The following is a 21356-nucleotide window of genomic DNA, read 5'->3' on the forward strand; positions in this document are numbered from 1 at the left end:
CAAGCTTCAACCTACAAATAAGCCTCGACTAACTTCTATCTCAGGACTTGAGGTAAACCATTGCACAATAGTCTAGCCTAGATAGATCACTCAAAATGTGAGGCCTAATACATGATTAAAACAAGGATTAAAAAGGATATTGTACAACAGAAAAATATTTCACAGACATATGGAAAACCAACAAATAATATAGCCTAACATTTTTTTAAGAGTAGCTGGACTTCCTCATGTAAGCTCTGAGAACAGTAAACCACCGTGTGCTTTCATACGCAACTTCCCATGCCTATTTATTACGCCTACATCATTAGAAAAGTCAGCGAGCAGTGCTTGCGCAGCGTCACTGAACGATGGACGGATCAGGGACAGTTTTGCCCCTGCAAGAATTCATCGCATCCCTGGATTGTGCTTCACTGCCTCGGATTCTACAAGTCTGCTCGGGGGTCTACTTTCAAGGTAGCCTACTACTTTCAATTTTGCAATAGGCTGTAATGCAGGTGTAGACTATTATGTGTTCAATATAGCAGCATAGCCCTTGCAAAAAATAACTCGAGTTTGGAGACAAAAAAAAGTTGTAGGCCTACAATGTTCTGAAGTACAATGCAGCACAATGCTGTTTTCATGTCCACAATACGAGAGGCTAGCCTACTGCATCTCTGTAAAGTGAAATTTTGACACTCAAAGAACTGCAGTTATTATAAGACTAAGCTATTTTTGGCTGCTTTAATGTGTCAATGAAAAAGGCTAATGAAACAATCGTGGGTGTCGTAACCAACTGTTTTCAGTTGCGTTAGGTTACATGCTTAATAGGCTAGTCTGTTTTTTATTTTATTTATTTTTTTTAAAAAGAGATTTACAGAGCTGCCAACTCTCACACATTGGCCGTGAGACACACACATTTGATTAGTTTCACACGCTCACACGCCACACCCCCGATTTCTCACGCTGAAGTGTCCACCCGGTCGGTCAGATGCCTGAAAAATGAGTTTTATCTATAGATCTACCTGTTGAGCCACTGATCGACTAGTTATGCTTTCAGAGACGGTGAGAGGGTTCAAGAGCACCCCCTGTCTGGAATTTTCTACATTTTCTCTCATTTACGATGCTACTTCAGAAGCCATCCCAGGCGCATTTCCCCCGCATTTCCAATGTCCAATGTCACAATAAACAGCAAACCGTACCGAATACGAGGATATAAAGCATGCCTCTGTGCAATAAGTGGTTCCTGAGTAATCCGGTTTTGAAATTGCAACACATTTCTACATAGTCTCATTGGGGCGAAATTATAATGTATTCTAATATAAACTATTTGTCAGTACATTACAGTTTTGTAAATTGCTCAGCCATAGATTATCCCACTATCATGGTTCTTATATTGTCAGGTTCCAGCCAATCCCACTTACACAGATAAATTAATATATTTCTATTGGCATGCTTCCTAGTGACATTAATGCAAAAATATGAAGAAAATCAAATAATGAGACACAAATATTGATATAAAGCCTGACATAAGCCATATGCTAACATTCACATCATACATTCCCAGATATGGGTACATCCTGAAAAAAAGGAAGAGCATGTACAGTAGGCTATAGGCTAGATGGCCATTACAATGACCAATATCTTATCTTAAATGAACTAGCTGAATAACATAGATGACCACTTCTGCAAAATGTACACGCATTTCTGAACTGTGAATTGTAGCATTTATGTTTTGTGGTTGTGAACTTATTGCAATATCACCATAACTATTCCACCTGTGTGTGCATGGTTATAAGTGCAAAATAGTTTAGGCTACAGCACAAATCTTTCCATAAAAATAAGTCTGACCTCTGAATTTATTTTGAAAGTGCACCTGATTGATGCATTTAAAAGTTAAAATATACAAACATTTCTTAAATTCTTACAAAACACCCTTAGGACGACACAGCATCAGATGAATGCAGGTTCAGGCCGAGGTCCTAGTAGTAGATCCCTTTGATACCAATGTTAATTAAACTCTGGGACCCTGGTCCCTACACCTGAGAACCACTGATGTACGTTTTTTTTTACTGTACGGTAATAATGCTGAATGAGCCAAACAAAAATTTCCGCAGCAAAATTTTGGTTGGCCCCACCAAATCTCACTCCAAGGTTTTTTGAAAAGTTGGCAGCCCTGGATTTATAAGCAGGGATGTAGTGGAGGCTAAAAGCAACTAAACTCAGTTTATCCACCTCTAAATTTTCAGAAATAGAGTTTATCCACCTCTTATTAGAGTGTATCCACCTCTCAAAAGAGTTTATACACCAATTGCAACTTTAACAAAATCACACTTTCACAATATGTCCACTCATCAACACTCTAGGATCCATGTAATACCACTGGTATTGTTATAAACCATAGACTATATAGACAGTCTATGTTATAAACATTCGACAATAACCTCCACCATAATCCACATGTTCTGAATGCTTTTTTATAAAAAATCTGATAATCATGACAGTCCACCTCACAGAATTCATAGTTTAACCACCTCTTATTTTACCACTAAATCTCTGTTTATAAGTGTATGAACAACTCAATTTCAATATCCCCCATTATTGCTTCCTTAATGTAGGCCTAGTCTTACCAGCATTTTAAAACCATTCACTGTTAATTTTTAACTATTGTAATGTTTTTATTTGCAAGTCGATTTGGACAAACGCGTCTGCTAACCATAACCATAATATGTTTAAGCCTTAACAATTGTCAGATGTCTTTTGAAAGGGGTGATGTTAGTTTTTAATGACTTATTGAAAATAGATAGATAGATAGATAGATAGATAGATAGATAGATAGATAGATAGATAGAAACTCTCAGTGGGATATTCAAGGGACATTCAATTTAAATTGAATTTAATTCTATATAAATTCAAAGGGAAATATATTTCCAGTCGTTAAGTACCACTATGGAAACTAGGCCTATATAAGAGGAAAGCACACCAGAAGATAAATAGGTTATATACAGTACATATATAAAGATTGATAGCTATTGAATAATGAAGTACAGAGTAATCTAAGACTTCTACCATTTAGCATTAACAAGAATGGTTTACTTTCCATTTCCTTTTGATTTCCTTTAGTTAAAGAACCATGATAGGCTATCAGAAGTCTGAAAACACGTTTGTCCTATTTGGCTTGAAAACATAGGCCTTTGCTTTGGTGTCTCTGAACCAGAACTGTAAAGGGGCAGCTAGTCCTATGCAGAACATTTGGCCAGAAATACCATTTGAATGAAGAGCCTAATGCACACAAACATACTTATACTCATACATTACTAATTCCTCTTTCTTAACTTTGTGTTTTTCGTCTGTTTTCACCTCTTCAAAATAATGACACTGGCTCGTTTCGGCCCACAGGGTCAGTGTACGAACTGTCAGGGAGTGAGGTATGCCTATCCACTGGGGACCTTATCAAGGTTATTGGCCTGAAGCTCTTGTCAGGGAGCTGTGTTGACATTGCTACCAATAGCACATGCGAACTTTCGGTTGACCACAAAGGTAAGTCTGTCTGGTAGACTTTGGGGAAAACCCAGTTCAATACCTGTTTCGAAGCCCTTAATTGTGTCCATGATTATTTTTATTACATTTTCCGTCACAAATTTGCATGGTTGGTACTTTGCGCTCTATTATAGCTCGTACTTTCCATATTAAGTAACTTTTTAACTTCTTTATGATCTTGTTAGATCCACATAGTGCTTGTATTAAGCATAAAAGTAGATCCACCACCATTTCTGCATGTATAGCATTCTAGTGCTACATCAGTGGTTCTTAACTGGTCTGGCTTTGGGATCCACAACTTTCCATGTTCATTAGGTCGCGACCCATATATTTTTGTAGTGATCAAGCCAACAGATACGGTTAGCTACATGGTAAGACACGCAAAGTGCCTTGTTTGGACCATTCTGATGTTTGGCATTACATTTGTGAAGTTTTCAACTCTCCCTTTCAAAGTGCTCGACAGATTTTTCTTTGACAGGGGTGCTTTGTTATGTGGCATTTTCTCTCATGTGCCAGCAATTGTGAACATCGCACACTGGGGTTTCTGTCCCATTTTGTCTCAATTTAAGTGAATCCATATATATCCTACTTTCTACCTGTCACATAAACATTGTCTATGTCCATGGCAAAGACTGACATACAAATAAAGTCTATAAAAATAAAGGTCCAATAATAGATATCATAAGGTAACATTTGAAATGGGCGATTTTTTAATTTATTTTATCTATTTTTTTAAACCACAAGCTCTGCAACCTACTCAGAATGATTCCGCAACCCACTTTTGGGTCCCGACCCACCAGTTAAGAACCACTGTTCTACATTATGTCATGTTTAATATGTGTTAATATGGTCTTAGGTCATACATTAACTGGTGGTTTTCACAGGCCTGTTTAAGATGGTAGCAGAAGATATGCCGTACGACTCGCTGGAGGAGATGGTAAGCCTGTTGCCTGTGGGGGTGGATACTGTAGGCTCCTTCTCCTTCATCAGCCGCTCTGATCTGACTATCGACAACTTCACTGTGCCGGCGGGCCAGGAGCTGACCTTGCTGTCGTCTGAGCAGGGCTATGCCCGTTGCCAGTTGACTGGGCCAGAGGGGTCGACAGCCGAGGTGCGCATCTCCCTGAATCACTGCGGCGCATTTTACGAGTGCCAGAGCGAGCACGGCTACTCCCTGGAGGAGATCTTGTCGTCCACACGGCTCCGGAGTCGCCGCTTCCGCAGCCTCAAAGCCAAGGCCTGCGGAGGCCCACTGGTTCTCACACCCATCTATCAGATTGAGGCTATCATGCACAGTGAGTGTGGAGTAGAGCCTTCTTTACCTCAGTTCGCAAATAATAATGATGTGCAGTAACACCACTTCCCTTTTCAGGAGTTCATTTTGAGGTTTGTCATGTAGCTCAAAACTCACTGCAGCTCAAAACTCACAGGAGTTCAAAAAATAAATTTGTCATTCTACAAGTTGGTTTGATAGGGTTTTTTGGTTTCACTATCTTTCAAACAGGTGAAATTATGTGCTGTGTGTTATGTAAGTCAAGACATTTGAACAAGTCATTAACTTCATCATTGACAGTGGCATGAAATAAATGTAAGGGTTTGTGTGCTCTCAAATACAAGCTGTCTGCTGTCTGCAAAGAAAAACAACTGTCTGATTGACTTGTCCTGTGAGATAGAATGTCTTTTATGCTGCACTGCTCAATGCGCACATAAGTCTGAACTGAAAGTGTAGTCCAGTTTCACTTCCCTCTACATATCTTACTGCTTTCTCCTTATACAGTGAGGAAAAACATCGTGAACTTCCCTTCGAGCCTGGAGGTAGACGTTGTCGACGTTACCAACGAGTGCAAGAACGTGGAGTTTGTCAAACCTCTCAATCTGACAGAGTTGAGTGTCCAGCCACCGGACGCCTTCCCCACCGTGGCCGAGATCCTGGAGTCTCCAGAGGGATCGCGTCACTTCTTCAGCAGCGCCTGGCACACACAGCTCAATAAAGGCCAGAGGCTGGTGCTGCACGGCTGCGGTCAGACCAACATGGTCCTGGCCTCCACGCCCAAGGGTCGCAAGGCACAGCAGTACTTCCTCATCTGGGGCAGTTATGGCGGGCGCCTGCGGCGCAAGGCCCGGGAGTTTTGCTCGGTGTACGAGCTGTACGTGGCCTCGTGCAGAGCGGTCGACGGGCTGCGGGTGAGTGTCACGCGGAACTGCGAGGCGGTGGAGGAGGAGGGCCTGCCCGAGCTGGACATTGGGGACCAGTTGGACGTGTTGAGGTGCGAGCAAGTGGAGCTGGCTGGGGTAGGGGGGGACAAACAGAGGGTGGAGGCGCTCGTGTGTAGGCGCACAGCAGAGGAAGATGATGACGACGATGATGATGATGATGAGGAGGAAGGAGATGGGGAAAGAGAGGGGAAGAGGAGCAGAGAGGACACTATCTGTTTGCCGCTCTATATGGGCGCCCAGTTTATGGAGGTCATCACGGACAAGAAGAAGTACACCCTGACTGAGCTCGGGAAAGAGTCCTTGCTGCCACTGGACATCAAGGTGGCCACGCGGGATCCTGACCTGGAGAAGGACCCTCTGTCCGGGCTGCCGGCCCTGAGGCTGGAGGAGGCGTCGGTTGAGCCCACCGTCCTTGCCAGCCTGCTGGACAAACCGCAGCGCTGTTTCCAGCTGCCCACGCAGTGGCTGCACATGTCCGTGTCCTTCACTTCTGAGGCCCTGCCCTGGCCCAAGGGCCAGCCTCCAAAACTCTACCAGGAGACGGTCACAGAAGTTAAGGAGCATTTCTACTACGAGTTCCGTAAACTCACCAGCATAGAGGCAGCCCCGCCACCCCGGCCGCCCAAGAGGAAGATGTCAGTGGGGAAGCCAAAGAAGCCGGCCAAATCGGACATGTCCAGGCCTGCTACCCCAGCAAAGAGTAGGAGTCTGTCCAGTAGCTTCTGCCAACTATCAGTGGACAGTGAGAAGCAGGAAAGAAGTCCTGCCCCACCGCCACCTACGGTAAATCTCATTTACATGTCCTTGAGCAAAAAAATCAGTCTACCAGTCTATCAAAAGTGAACTATTTTTGCTGAATCTAGTTAACAATTCAGACTCTTAGATGAATATAATTTTAATCAAGGATGACTGAATAATCCAAAACTTGTTCTAATCTTTCATTAATTTTAGGAAGGGTAGTTAAATTAGGCCTATTACATGCAACTCCTAGATGTCCACATTTTTTCCATTATACAGATGTTGTAGTCATTGTATCTCCATTCCTAAACAAAGCAGATTCCTCTAGACTCTAATTTTATCTTTCTATGGCATGCCACAAGACAGAAATATATTCTGTAATATGAAACATGATCCATTACCATATCACAAAGCTTTATAGAGGTTATGTTGCCGCTGTATTACCGTTTATTTTGTAAGCAAAAACTAGTGGCTTTATCATGAAACTTGTGACGTGATAACATGATGTGCCATGGCCCCACCCATTACCCCTTCATGCCCACCTGACTCATGTTCAGTTTCACTTTTATTGCCGTTATAAACCATATTTGGCCTCAGTGGAGTTCCGCTGTTCCTTAGTAACCCTCCTTAGTAACCCTCTAGTATGTGGCATGTTTTTGTTCTGCTATTAGTTTCATTTAGCTGGACTTGTTTTTTTTTTCTTTGTGAATTGCTGTGCTTTGCACTGAAGGTCTCACCCTCCATCACTTCCGCATTATCATGCCTTTGTGAACAGTACGGTTCAAAGAACAGCGTGGTCATTCAACAGAAAAGATATTTCTATAATTTCTTTTTTTAAAGAGCACTGAAGATGCACCGCCAGTGCTTCCTAGAAAACCCGGCTCAAAGACAGGAAGTACACTGGTGCCAAATACTTATGTGGAGAGGCCCCAGAAAAAGTCAAAGGCCAAAGGTACAGATGGATGTATTTAATCAAGAATGACTTGTTAAAAAAAATTACACTTTTATACTCTTGAGATGGTCTATTTAGTCATTATTACTGTTTTTTAACAAGTTAATGGATATGATTAATTCCTCTTATGTTTCCTGTAGTCACAGAGAGGCACAATTCAGACAGCGAACATGACTATGAGAGCATGGAGGAGATGGTGCGAAATGCTCAGGAGAGCGTCTTGTACTACTGACTTACGAGAAGTACCAGCCAATCAGTTGCTTCGGTCTGCTAAGACAACCTCAAGGGTTCCTCTGTGTGTGTGTGTGTGTGTGTGTACAGACAAACTTAAATATAAACCGAATACACAGCAAAGTCGTTAGGAGTTTTTGTAGACCAGCAAACACTGCTACAGAAAGTACTTAAACGCCATAGGTCAACTTTAAAGTCAGACATGCCTGCTTTTTTAACTTAATTGAAATGTAGGGTGTGGTTCTGTGTAGCATATTCTGTGCACAACAAGACTGAGCAAAACTGCAATTTGTATATACATATTTAAGAAAAGATATTTTTAATTGTTTTGTTTAACAGACAGACTAGAACATTCACAGACACATATCACCAAGTAATGTTATGAGTAATGTTTTTGCTTACATTATAAAACTAATGACCTTACTAACTGTTTTTCTGCTTGTTCTGTCAAATAGTCCAGTCAGGGATTCATCACCCACGTGCAATCATCACAGGAACCACATGGGTGACAAGGCAGGAAATCGGGTGATTCTTTTGTTAGTTTGTGGTCTCGGCGGCCAACTGCTCTTAGCGACTAAATTTAGTATCCCTGGTACAAGGAGACAAGATGTCTGGTTGGGGACCAAAGTGCTGCAGACTAAAGTGGAAGCCTTATCCCTCGTTGTCAGTTGATCTAAAATGGTCTTCGTCGATGGTGGAGAAAATGTGTCCTTCGTTACTGAGGAAGTCCACCACTTGCCTGTGAACCCAAAAAGACCAGTTAGAAGTATTAGTGTGTTCTATTGCTGTGCGCAGAGTGACACTTAACACAGCTGTGTGTGTGTGGGGGGGGCACTGATTAGATTAAATGAGCTAAAATGCGACCAATGACGCTGGATGACAACAAAGAATTAGTGAAGTACTATACACAACGCTCACCTCTATTCACACTATTCACATCTCTTAGTTTCTCAGTGGTCAAAATGCAAAGTCAAAAACATGGTCAACACTAAGAGGAAATGTAAAGTGAAAAAAATGTATCACACATCTTATTGAGGCCATCCTTAAAAATATTCTAAAGTTTTTGAAAGGGTCGGTCGGGTTACGGCAAACAAAAATATTTTAAGGATGGCCTGATGGGAAGGGTTTGTGTGCAGTGTCTCATAACTCACTTATAACTTTCTTATCCCAATCCGTGAATTTGTTTAACACTCTGCACACAGTGAGGTGAAGCACACACTAATCCCGACGCAGTGAGTTGCAGCGGCGCTCGGGGAGCAGTGAGGGTTTAGGTGCCTTGCTCAAGGGCAATTCAGCCGTGGCTGTGGGCATGGGAGAGCAGTGCTCAACCACTTCCCCCGCCCACATTTTTCCTACTGGTCGGGAATCGAACCGGCAATCCTTCGGTTACAAGCCCGAAGCCCTAACCAGTAGGCCACGGCTGCACCAAATAATTCCTAATGTGCTTGGCAGAGCAACACCTTCTCAATAGTGCTACGGTGGCGATGCAGTTAGAAGTGACCTAACTGAATGGCTGAATATTCAGTGTCATTCTTAATTCACTTCAGTCATCGTACGTGTTTGTTTTCAGAGTTGTTCCCTAGCCAGACGTGGCCATGATGCCTAGAATGGAAGTAACTGAAGTCCATGTATGAAACAATGAAAGAAATAGACATAGCCTAGTCTATGGAGTGTGACAGTGACATACCATACGAAAAGTGGGCACTATGAACGTAAGTGCTCAGTGCACACTAGCAGTGTACTGACGGAAGTATGTGGTTTGAGACACAGCCTGAGTTTAGTGTTAAAGTTGCTGGAGGGGCGTGAATTCTATTAAGAGGTGTGTAAACCGTTAGAGGTGCATAAAGGCTACAATTTAAGAAATATAGGAGGTACGTGAACTACGTTTAGGTGCATTTAACCTCCACTACAGTCTGCTAAAAACAGCAAGTTGTTGGTCGAAGTTAACAGAGGATTAAAATAATTCTAGTTTATTTAGGCTTAAATAGCCAGCCAACTTGACACTCATTTCTGTAAAAGATAGAAGTTACCCTGACAAATTTTAAAGGGTCTAAAAAAGAAAATGTCCTAAACTTCCTACTTCCCACTCCCCCCCCCCCAGACTAAAATGAAATGTTTTTAGAATGGTGATTTTGCACCTTTTTTAAAAAGGTTTACCTGTATATACACTGATGCCAATTTAATGTTTGATCTCAATGTAATTTGATTAGGAAAATGAAACACCTGGACCATTTCTGCAGTTCAGATGTTGAATTCAGGAAACCAGGCCATACCAAAGTCCTTTTAGGCAAGTCCCTCCACTCGGCGGCCATATTGCAACGCCTTTTGGGCACTCATCGGGCATCTATTTCGGCAGAAATGTGCGTGCGCAAGGCTTCACGACACCAATCTTGCTCCAGCAGCGAGATCACAACACATGATTGGCACAATGTCTTAACAACATACCACATTATTGGCTCAATGTATTCACATGTCGACGTTTTGCCGTGGAAGGGGTGTGATATGTGTAGACAACTGCCATATTGGCGTTACAAACTAACCCCATGCATTTCTATGGAGGATTTTTTGAGTGCTGTGTCTCCTCATTAGAAAGTCTCTGGCCATACAGAGTGATAGTATGTATGTGTGTCCTGTTCTGCAAGCAACTTAGCAGCTTGAAACCAGTTCTCTCTGGTTGCTGTGTCATGGGTTTAGTTTGGTGTGATGGTGATGCTGTGCTGTTCTCACCTGATGACTGTGACACTCATGCCGCTGAGTCGCTGTTTGAGGTCCTGGATGCTTATGCCCTGTGGCTCGGGACAGCTCTTGATCAGACATAACACCTGCCGAGACACACACACACACACACACACACACACACACACACACACACACACACACACACACACACACACACACACACACACACACACACACACACACACACACACACAGGCCAGAGTGGGTCGGTGTTACTCCACAAAAACTATGGGGTTTTCTAAGTGTACATGGGAAGGTAAAATATAATATACTGTACGTCAACACAAGCACTAGGAGCAGGGAACATCAGAACACCCACCAGCTATGAGCAGGGCAGTGCTACATATGCTACAAAAAAAAATAAAAAATAAAAAATCAGCCTGTGCTATGAATGATTTACCAGCTTAGCACCAATGGCACCTTATTTACAATGTGTTCTAGAGTGTAGTCTACAGATGAGGTGTTTGAGTAAAACGAGTAACGAGTAAAACGAGTGAAAAAGGTTAACATACAGCCCTGTGAGTTTACGTTTGTCAAGGAGTTTACTTTGACAACTGCCAATGCAGGGGTTTTCCAAGCTAAAATTGATTGAGGATTACTATACACTTAAATATAGGCTCAGAGCTTAAGGGGGAGGGGGTGTTGGGGGTTACTCCACATTCCACACCTGGGTTAGTTAACTCAGAGTAAGTTGTTAACCTGCAAACAGAGGAGCTCTGGCATCATGGTACTTGCAAAACAAGGCCAAATGGCTCTTCCAAAACAATGGCTAGATAACCAGGGGGGCTGAGAACGACAGAAATGCAACAGGTGGCTGCTTTGTTTCTCACCTGATTCTGATTGGGACTCAGTCCATTGGAAACCATCGAGTTGGCACCTGCGTATCCTCCGCCTCCCATATTGTTCATGTTGCCTGAGCCCATGTTAGACATGGGCACAGAGCTCATTGCAACTGATCCGCTACCACCATCCATCTGAGAGAGAGGGAAAAAAAATGTTTTGTTAAGGCAAATGCTCAGGCATCTTTACACACATGAGCTGACCATGAACCACAAAACCAAAATGAACCAGTATACCTCAGTCTCTTTTGTGATCTCATGGTCACAAGAAAAACAAGAGGGGCACTCAAGAGAGGGCAGATATCTGCCGAGGCCAAATGTGGGCATCTCGCTACGGTAGTAAAATGAATATTACATTTGATACTAAAATTCACAGATAAACTGTACCGAAACCATATTCACCTTGGCAGAAGTAATGAAAGGATGTTTGAAATGTTAATGTACCACTAAAAAAAAAGGTGCCTAAACTCCACCTGTCCTTTGGTAAGATAAACCCATTTACCCATTGGGTCATTCCGTGTCAAATCAGGCAGAATCCAGGAAATTGGTTGCTGCACCATCTCAGATTTTGCTCAAAGATTGTCTACATAAAGTTAAGGTCCCAAAACTTAGACCTGTAAAATGTTTTTGTATATTTTCCCACCATTGATTTTTCATTAATGTAACACTCGCATCATGGCTCACTCTCAGATGGTGCAACTGATAAATGCCAGTTCCCATCACTCTCCACAGAGAGTTGCATGCTGGTGAACTAACTACAGAGACTGGGGCTAGCATGTGCATGATGGGTTCTCACCATTGCCTGCGGTTTGCTCAGCTGCATATGGGCATGCACCACTTCTAGCATGTGCGAGGTGATCTCATTCATATCCTCCAAGGGCCTAACACGAAAGGCCACCAGAGAACGATTGTTCTACAGGAAAGAGAGGGCAAAAGGGGTCAGACAAAAGATGGCAATGAGCTCCTGATTACTTTATCAACGTAAATTATCAGAACTTCAAACATTTCTCAAAGAAGTAGACATACACAGGCACCTGTTCTTACCTGGAAAGACCGAAGATTACCAGAGACCTTGACATAGGTGCCTGGGGGGATGACTGTGCTGTCCACACCAGGATCCTGATGGACAACATTAATACGAGAGACTTACGGATAAAGGCCCATTCACACAAAGAATGATAACAATAACTATAAATAAATATTGTTCTCGTTAATATGAATGACGACGTTCACACATAAACTATAAAGATAACGACATGAAGAACGATATCGTTGGGGATCATTTTCAGAGCGATAAGAACCCGTCGAATTTTAACCGTTACATTCATTAACACAAGGAGACTTTGTTTATCGTTGCTCAGTGTGAACGCTTTTATCGTCATAGTTCTTGGTGTGAATAGGCCTTAACTCTTAAAATAAAAATCTTAATGGTTCCTGCTTCTGATTTAATGCAGAACATACGTCTCAGCTGCTCAGAACTACTGTATCTGCTGTCCAACTTTCTTATGATTACTTATGATTTCTAATTCCCTAATGCTTGTCCAGAGGTATCAGTTCACAGTTCCTGATTATTTGGTACATCTGTATGTCAGATATCTGAAAAATATATTTTTTTATTAAATTGACATCTGTAATGTAGTGTCTCAGTCCTTACCTCTGTGTCTACCCACTGCTTCACATCCATAGGAGCGGCGGTCATGTCGTCCACTATGTACTGGATGTTGGTCATGGATTTGTCCATGCTTCTGATCACACCCACTATTGTGACCTATAGTACAAAATATAACAAAGAGAGAGACTGACTGAAGGATAGAATGAGAGATAGTACTGATCAGTTTTGGCTGCTAGATCAATCACTCAAAATTCAACCATTTATAACCCGCCCAAACTTTTATATCAGCACATTTATACAGTTAACTGGATCAAGACTTCTTCACTTACAGCCAAAGCCAACAAGACAGTCAAACGGCAATGAGAACGGTAACATGGAGAGGTTGCGCTTTAGGCTTAAGCGCTCTGGTTTACATAGACAGGCTGAGCTGTAACCCTAGATGCACACAGTTGCGTTGCGTTACTACATGCTGGTGGGTTTTCATGACAGTTGGGGTGTGTATTATGTTAAATGCCTTCAAGTATAACCATGTTCAAGTTCCTTTATTTGTACCCAGAGGTAGATTTTGTTTGCAGTAGAGTCCTCATACACACATATGGGAAAAACAGAGGCACATATCACACTTAAGAAGCTGGATGAATGAGCCAAAAGCCAGGATCAGAGAGCAGGTGTGTCTATGCATCAGGCACCAGGTTTTTCTTAAAGTTCATTCATAAAACAGAGGAAAACATCAAACAATGGTAGCATTTCATTTCATATAGCCCACATCCTACAACAACTTAATAGGCTAATTAACTCACGCGAATGAAAATGGTAGTCATCAGGCAAGTGGTGAGAAAAAGTGGAATACAGCATTATGTCCAATATTCCAATATGTGGTTTAATGTTCTGCATTGTGTCCAATATATAGTTTAATGTTCTGCATTGTGTCCAATAAGTGATTTAATGTTCTACATTTCTCATTAGTAGGTCACTTTGACTCTAACGTATGTTCTTACTTCATGACCTTGTATGATATCTGCACTGTTTTCCCCAAAAATGGATAATAGAAGATGCCTGGTTTGATATCACTTCTGATTGCTTGTTTTGCATCAAATGCCATTTGAGTCATTGATTACAGTACCCTGGATGTCTCCTGACTCTACTAGTTTCACTATATGATTATCCTTTGCCATGCTCTGTACTACTTAAACTCTGGATAATTCTGCGTCAAGTCAGAGACACATATTCTGGAGTACATTGTGCTTTGTGTGCGCCTCTCTCCTGTACAGGGCCAAATTAAACTCTGTATCTTGGTTGGTCTCACTTTGGTATGCTATATTTTTACCGACAGTGGTAGAATTGGAACTGATTTGTAAACTGTAAAGTCAGGAAGTTTGAGTAGTCAATAGAAGAAGTTAACAAAGTTACCAGCTAGAGTTGCAGCACAGGAGAATTAAGAGGAAGCAACTAGGAACATGGCAATAATCCAGCAAAAGGTAATATGATTTATTTTCAAAACAGAGTTGCTCTACTGCTCAGAAAAAAAAAAGTTTCTCAACACTGTCAGGTGGTCCTCTAGTTTACATCTGCTTGTTCAACAGTGTAGAGTTGGAAGCGATAGCCTTCCACAGCAGCATCACCTCTGTTCAGAAGACTGCAACTAGCATCACACTCCTCACACACAAGTATACATAGGACTGGCACGCCGGTGACATCACCGTTTGCACGTACAGTGACCACCACATCGAGTATACGGTGCCCTTTAGCCTCCGTCCCTCTGGTGTACAGATGGGGGGGGGGGGGGGGGGCTATGCTTTAGGGTGCTTCGCTTACCTGAGCAACCTCCACCTCCCCCACTCTGAAAACATCCTCTGACTGGACAGCAGACTTGATTTGGGACACTGTGCAGGGGATGATGTGTTGGGCCCGTGTCCTCTGAAAAACCAGAAGCGAAACAGAACATGCTACATTACTAATCCTCCCGTCACAAAAGCCCTTAGGGCCATTTCAATAGTAGTATAGTAATAGGAACTTCTGTACAGGCAGGATGTTTATTTCCTAAAAGTATTTAAGCAAGATGTTAATGCTGAAATAAAATGATGCACACACCAGAGTATGTGTAATCTATGCACTGCGAAAGACACAAGAGACCAAAGGTAAAAAGGTTATGTGAAGGCACACTAAGATGCAGGCTAATCTCACCCCTTTCCTATCTCCACCCTGGGAGGCTGAAGGAGAACCAAAGCCTCCTGGAGACTGTGTGTATCCTCCACCCATGCTCTCCCCATAATTCCCTGAAAGGGCAAAAAGACACAATGATCAAAACAATGACATAAAATAAACCATAAAGAAATGCCAATCTAGCTCGTTAGGTTTCACAATATGGAAGAGTATGTCAGTTGATACAGTCAGTAAATATGTCAGATAATAAAGCCAAACCCCAACAACATCATACGTTTGTTATTGGACATAAACACGATAGGAATTCTCTATACTATGCGACACATTATATGCGACACATAATTATGCCCAAATCTAAAGACCTAAATCGAGCAACAAGATATGGAGTGAGTAAACACATGCATCTGTTTGTTATAAAGATTCAATAAACGTTAACGTAACGAGTCCTCAGCACGTCTGGTCTCAGCATTCACTGCAGTTGGTTATGTTTTCTACATTTGGAGGACAATTTTTCAATAAAAATCTGCAACGTTAGAAGAGTTTCTTTTAGCTGACCCGCCACTTTGCTATCGATAAGCTTGTTACAAATTTAACACACCAAGTCGGCCATGGCGATATGGTTAGTGGTGCATATCAAACCTTTAAGACAACTTATTTAGGCAAAAGAAACACAACGCATAGTTAATTACTTAAGCTAAATACGGTTCACGTAACGTTAGACGAAAAATCTTGTTTGTTCAAGTTAGCCAGTTCGGTTCACTTACTAGCTTGCCAGATACTTTGCTAGCATGCACACTTTGTAACTTGGGAAAGTACAATTACATTAGAACGTGGAATACTCACCATGGTTATACATTTTACTGCAAATGGAATAAAGTACACTAAGAATTGATGGCGGTGGACAGTTCTTCTCCCCAAGCCAGAGAATTTAAATGTCTAATGTCAATGTGATTGTTTTAGTTCCGCGCGCTACAGAACTCAGGCGCATGCGTTTTGCCGCGAAATCTACCGCTCTTCACACCACGATGTATTTCCGCTTCTTTATCCAATCAGAAGTGCCCAATCCCTGGCTGAGTTCAAGACAGACAAACAAAGCAAATCAAAGCAACGCAAACTGAGGTGCATTGAACACGCCGTTGTTCGCGCAAGCGCTCTGGGAAGGCCGTTGTTTTCTTTCTTTTCGAGATTCCGAGCCAAATATATTATGTAAACATAAGTTTAATTTTCTTTAAAACGTTTCATTGTTATCATTCATCTGTAAATGACTGCATGCGTGTAGGCTATGCTGTGTTCATCGCCTTTTTAATACTGTGTGTTTTAGGTGATAGATATATATATAGCCCCCTCAAAACGAGACAAAAACTACAAAAACCTTGCACATTCTTATTTTACACCGTTGCTACCAAACACAACGTTCTGCTGCCCCAGCCGGGCGTTCTGTCATAGTGGACTAATCAGTTCAGTAAAACTGTGATTATTCTGCTTCGAATAATCAGTTTCAAGTTCACTTCTAAAATGTTGCCAATGACTTTTAGGTTATTTAAAATGTAGGGTTTGGTAAAATGTCAAAAGTTAACTTAACAAATGCCATATCATTAGGCTATATAGGCTATTTTTAGCATAGCAGCATCAATTTCATGTCTTATAATGTCGCAAATCATTTTCAAACGACGTCAGGAACTTCCATCTTGGTCATTCATTTTTTGGCAGTAAAGTATACTTTGCATTAATGTTTGACAGTGGCCCTCATAATAGAACATAGGCGTAGATCATGGACTCACATGTTAGGCCTATTCATAAAACTTTAGTAGGCTATCACAGCATCCCACGTAGGCTAATAGCCTACAGGATAAATGGTAGCTGAAAACAAGCGTAGGCTAATTTAAATGTCACCTCTTAAACTAATTTCTATCCTCGAAATATAGTGCTCGTTGAAATATAATGCCATATAGGCCTAACCTAAATGTATTATAGGACTACTACGGAAGGTAGATTGCAGTAAAAGTAAATTATCACTAGGCTATATATTCCACGAATAGAATTCTCAAACTTTCCAATCCTCACCCAGACATGCAACTCGAAAATTTGCGCACAGATTTGAGCGTACCCTATAGGCTAGCGCTGTCTTGCCTTCTACGTCCATTTCGTAGGCTAAATTTGCTGTGGCGGGTGGGGGATTTATCTGTAAGGGGGGCTGTCATTTGGGAATCACTGCTACTGAACTACCAGTCAGAGATGATCTTCGCAGGAGCATAGTCGAGTCCTTATCTCTTTCTTTATAGTCATATGGGATCAACTCAATAATTTCCTGTTGTGCGTTTTCCACTGACGACGAACCACATGGCTCGTGTTCGTGCGTGTTTTATTTGGAACGTCTTTCTGGTGCTCTTCTTTAAAGGTGGTGTGGCATTAACAGGTGAGAACTGAAAATTACTTTGGAGCCCTTTTTGTTAGAGCTTACTTTTTTCCTACAAACACGTGTTTGTTATTTAAAACATGTTACTTTCAACACACACACACACAGAGTCAAATTGTATAGTTCTTGATTAGGCTACTGCATCCTAGTTTGAAACTAGTCACAAACAAGCCAACATAGTGACTAAAGGATTTGAGGCTATATTGTTAAGTTTTTTTTATTCAGGGAATTTCTGGCACATCACGGACCTCCATTGGGACCCTTCTTACCGGTTGGGTGATGACCCAACATCAGTGTGTAACTCTAGTGGCAACCGTCCTGTGCAGGGGGCAGGGAAGTTCGGGGACTACGCCTGTGATTCACCATGGGACCTCATCAACTCCTCCATATATGCCATGAAAAATATTTTACCAGATCCAGATTTTATTCTTTGGACAGGGTATGTGATGTATCATGACGAGACACTATTCCTTCCTAATCTGATTTGGTGTAAGCAGTAGCTCTTTCATGTTTTAATGCTCTCAAAATGTCTCTTTGTACTTGTATTGAATTGTTTCTCTTACATTTATCCATAGAGATGATACCCCACATGTGCCCAATGAGCAGCTTGGGGAAAAGGCGGTTGTTGACATTATCGGAAATCTTACCCAAATTATCAAAGAAGTGTTCCCAAGTAAATCACATTTTAAAATTCTCAAAATTTCTCTTCATTTTAGCAAACCACTGGTCATGATTTTGCCTAAAAAAGTTCATAAGATGACAAAGGAATTTAAAGATGATTAAATAGATAGGAGATCTATTTTCCCCCCCTTTCCAGCCACCAAAGTTTACTCTGCTCTTGGTAACCATGACTACCATCCAAAGAGCCAGCTACCAGCAGGACCGAATTATATTTATAACCAGACAGCAGAGATGTGGAAACAGTGGCTTGACCCAGAGTCTCAAAATCTCTTCAAAATAGGTATGATGCATCTTTGACTGGACAGTGTTAGTGGGACTGTGAGAGATCACTTCAGGTTACACACTAGTGAAGAATACCAATGTGGGTGGGTTCTGCATTTCAATAACCTAGACAAGAGGTCATATTGCTCAGACTATTTCTGGAAGTGTGCATGTCTTGGAAGAGATGATCAAGATAACAGGCCTATATCACACAATGATAAGGAAGATAGTTTTGATAATAAGCAAACTAACCTAACCATTCACATTTTATTGTCTGGCTGGTTAGAGTTACAATGTAGATGGACTCTCAAGTGAGAAGTGCAAGGTGCACCCTGACTGCAGCCAGAAATAGAAATGAGTTAATGAATTAAATGTCACAAATAAGCATACAAAGGCTGTAACATGCAGATAAGTTGTACAGTTTAACTTTACACTTTTATGTTTTATCAAAACAAGAATTCATAACATTTTGTTGTTGTTGTTGTTGGTCAGCTCTGCATTAAAAATAATCACAAAAGAATCTTGATAGCCATAACACATGTATTACTGTACTTGGCTCATTTCCATATCAGTTGCCTGATAACATTGGTCTTCTTCTGTTCTTTGTAGGTGGCTACTACACAGAGAGACTGTTGAATAGACCTGGGTACAGGATGTTGGTGCTTAATACCAACCTATATTACAGCCGGAACAAAGTGACACAGGACCTTCCAGATCCAGCAAATCAATTTGATTGGATGGACAAAGAGCTAACAAATGCAGCCAATCAAAAGGAGAAGGTGTGAGCCTGCTTTCCCTAACTTTCTTGTTGAAAAATGTGATGCAGTTGTGATTACGTATTGACCGTATAAAACGTTTCTGTGCCAAAGGTGTACATTGTAGGACACGTTCCTCCAGGGTTCTTTGAGAAAAAGCGGCAGACGATGTGGTTCCACCAAAACTTCAATGTGCGCTACCAGGAGCTAATTCAGAAGCATCATGCCATCATCATGGGCCAGTTCTTTGGCCATCATCACACAGACTCTTTCCACATGTTTTACAGCCCAGATGGTAATTCAACAGCACTCTTCAGGCAATGGCTCTCTAGTTTGCATTTTGGATTAAGCCCATGAAATGCAGCAAAGACTCCCCATAGGGTACAGGGAATAGGGAACAGAGCATGCATCAATGAGAACAACTATACATTGATAAGTTAAATGTATGAGGAGATGGGTTGCAAAAAGGCTTGCAGAGAAAGCGGCTGGAGAAGGCAGGATAATGCATCTTAAATAAGGCACATTGAATGATCTCCAACGTAAGAGCAAGTGATGATCAGCTGAGCAGTCAGCCGAGATACTGGCAGACTCTGAGAAGCTGAGTCTGACTCTGTGGCCTGTCTGAACTAACGCGATGCTACATTGACTCTCTAATCAGGTTCTCCCATCAGCACCATGTTCCTGAGCCCAGGTGTAACGCCATGGAAGACCACTCTGCCAGGAGTTGTTGATGGTGCCAATAATCCTGGCATACGCATCTTTGAATATGACACAGACTCCCTCTTGGTCAAAGTAGGAAAGCATGTTTGCATACAGTTCTTGGAATTATTGTACTTATTGTTATTATTGTATTGTTAATCAAGTTTTACATGCTGAGGCCCACAGTAACTGATTAACGGTTTGTTTTTTACCAGGACATCGTCACTTACTATCTGAACCTGACCTATGCTAACGTCGCCCAGGCAAGATGGGAGAAAGAGTACCGCCTGACGGAGGCGTTCCGTGTGCCAGACGCATCTCCCACCTCCATGAACGTGATCCTGGATCGCATGGCCCAGGATTCCTGCATCTTGCAGAAATACTACGACTTCAACTCTGTCAGCTATGACTTGTCAACTTGTAATGCAGACTGTCGCATTGACCACATCTGTGCGGCCAGGGCAATAGACCAGAAGGACTATGACCAGTGTGTGAAAGACGGGGCACCTCCTACTGGCCTATTTGTGGCAATGCTTCCGGTAATTTCTGTTGTACTAAGCATTGCATGGCCCAGCTTGTAAGGCTCTTGAGTAATTCCAGTCCAGTCTTATCAAATATTGTAAAACATTCTATATGTATATGTTGTCCATACTGCTACACATTAAAGCATCTAATCTTTATGACGTACAACATGGCAACCAATGCGCTCAGTCTGTTGTGCATGAATGGGAACACTAATGACTAGGGTAAATCACTTTGCTTATGTAATACTATGCACACAATTGTACATGGAAGTAGGTAGGTCAGCACAATGCTTGCATGTGTCTCTACACTAAAGGGAAGTTATCTGTAAATGAATCCTTCAAAGTCACACCATTTCTGTGAAACTTCTAAAAAACAAATGCAGAGAATGACTCTCATCAAGCCCCACCATGCTTGTGGTTTCGTTACTAATCTAGTTACTTTACTAATGATCTATTACTTTACTAATGATCTATTCATGCTTGTTTGCACCTTACAGCGTGTCAATAATTTAGCAAATATTGATATCACCACTTGTGCCACAAAACCCAGTGATTCATTGCATTCTCCTGAGTACATCATAAGCAATCTTACATTGAATGGACTTACTGAAAGCAGTCTGTGAATGTGGTGAACTTGAATTTCCCCTGGGGATCAATAAAGTATCTATCTATCTATCTGTGTTACTCTTTATGACAACAATAATGTTCTTGTAATCTGCAAAAATAAAGGTGACACCTGCAGTAAACTCCTTCAATGTAGATAATGCTTTGGACATGGAACACCTCAATATTTTTAACAAGAGTTCTATGATACATCCTATGTCCTATGGTCCCAAGGTATGTCCCATGCCATGTATGACCTTTGATTTAAATGGTCTATAAAGAGTTTTCCAATTCTGTGACCTTGTTTGGAGGAAGATTTTTTTTTTTTCAGGAGTTGTAAAAACTTAACAGGAAGGAAGATACTGGTGTAACCATGTCGGGTCTGTGACATCACTAGCAGTATTGAGAAA

The 21356-nt window shown here is 41.6% G+C and overlaps 3 protein-coding genes across 5 annotated transcripts; 2 read left to right on the forward strand and 1 right to left on the reverse strand.

Moving 5' to 3' along the window:
- The first annotated feature begins 314 nt into the window (after positions 1–314).
- On the forward strand, positions 315–16098 carry themis2 (thymocyte selection associated family member 2). Of its 2 annotated transcripts, XR_006034739.1 has the most exons (9): positions 333–453; positions 3376–3516; positions 4401–4811; positions 5294–6516; positions 7312–7423; positions 7564–7738; positions 8467–8476; positions 9474–9477; positions 16089–16098. XR_006034739.1 is itself a non-coding variant. In XM_042107706.1 (6 exons), the coding sequence occupies exons 1-6, from the start codon at positions 348–350 to the stop codon at positions 7653–7655; spliced, it is 2085 nt and encodes a 694-aa protein (XP_041963640.1). In that variant the 5' UTR covers positions 315–347; the 3' UTR covers positions 7656–8077. The 2 variants fall into 2 exon arrangements, 1 of the variants encoding a protein (XP_041963640.1); XM_042107706.1 differs by lacking the exons at positions 8467–8476; positions 9474–9477; positions 16089–16098 and having other exon boundaries at positions 315–453; positions 7564–8077.
- Positions 7957–16027, reverse strand: rpa2 (replication protein A2). Its single transcript, XM_042107707.1, has 9 exons — positions 15851–16027; positions 15029–15120; positions 14660–14761; positions 12887–13000; positions 12277–12351; positions 12029–12145; positions 11224–11367; positions 10382–10476; positions 7957–8393 (listed from the first exon to the last, which is right to left on the reverse strand). The coding sequence occupies exons 1-9, from the start codon at positions 15861–15863 to the stop codon at positions 8306–8308; spliced, it is 840 nt and encodes a 279-aa protein (XP_041963641.1). The 5' UTR covers positions 15864–16027; the 3' UTR covers positions 7957–8305.
- Positions 16099–17168: 1070 nt separating the features above from the next.
- On the forward strand, positions 17169–21089 carry smpdl3b (sphingomyelin phosphodiesterase acid like 3B). 2 transcript variants are annotated; one of them, XM_042107719.1, is made up of 9 exons: positions 17169–17423; positions 17649–17862; positions 17999–18096; positions 18241–18384; positions 18975–19144; positions 19235–19415; positions 19779–19912; positions 20035–20387; positions 20418–21089. In XM_042107719.1, coding segments are annotated over exons 1-9 (1371 nt in total). In that variant the 5' UTR covers positions 17169–17347; the 3' UTR covers positions 20419–21089. The 2 variants fall into 2 exon arrangements, with proteins under 2 accessions (XP_041963653.1, XP_041963652.1); XM_042107718.1 differs by having other exon boundaries at positions 20035–21089.
- Positions 21090–21356: the final 267 nt, after the last annotated feature.

This window comes from Alosa sapidissima, chromosome 10, assembly GCF_018492685.1.
Source record: "Alosa sapidissima isolate fAloSap1 chromosome 10, fAloSap1.pri, whole genome shotgun sequence".
Taxonomy (NCBI): Eukaryota; Metazoa; Chordata; class Actinopteri; order Clupeiformes; family Clupeidae; genus Alosa; species Alosa sapidissima.

What these genes read in the sequence shown, in the direction of transcription:
- themis2 (XM_042107706.1), top strand. Translation starts at nt 348, where the DNA reads ATGGACGGATCAGGGACAGTTTTGCCCCTGCAAGAATTCATCGCATCC. An exon ending in GATTGAGGCTATCATGCACA is followed by an intron (nt 4,812 to 5,293) that starts GTGAGTGTGGAG and finishes CTCCTTATACAG; the next exon opens with TGAGGAAAAACATCGTGAAC. An exon ending in GAAAAAGTCAAAGGCCAAAG is followed by an intron (nt 7,424 to 7,563) that starts GTACAGATGGAT and finishes TGTTTCCTGTAG; the next exon opens with TCACAGAGAGGCACAATTCA.
- smpdl3b (XM_042107718.1), top strand. Translation starts at nt 17,348, where the DNA reads ATGGCTCGTGTTCGTGCGTGTTTTATTTGGAACGTCTTTCTGGTGCTC. An exon ending in TCAAAATCTCTTCAAAATAG is followed by an intron (nt 18,385 to 18,974) that starts GTATGATGCATC and finishes TGTTCTTTGTAG; the next exon opens with GTGGCTACTACACAGAGAGA. An exon ending in CAGACTCCCTCTTGGTCAAA is followed by an intron (nt 19,913 to 20,034) that starts GTAGGAAAGCAT and finishes GTTTTTTACCAG; the next exon opens with GACATCGTCACTTACTATCT.
- rpa2 (XM_042107707.1), bottom strand. An exon ending in AGGGTGGAGATAGGAAAGGG is followed by an intron (nt 14,762 to 15,028) that starts GTGAGATTAGCC and finishes CTGGTTTTTCAG; the next exon opens with AGGACACGGGCCCAACACAT. An exon ending in TGAGTCCCAATCAGAATCAG is followed by an intron (nt 10,477 to 11,223) that starts GTGAGAAACAAA and finishes GTGTCTCGGCAG; the next exon opens with GTGTTATGTCTGATCAAGAG.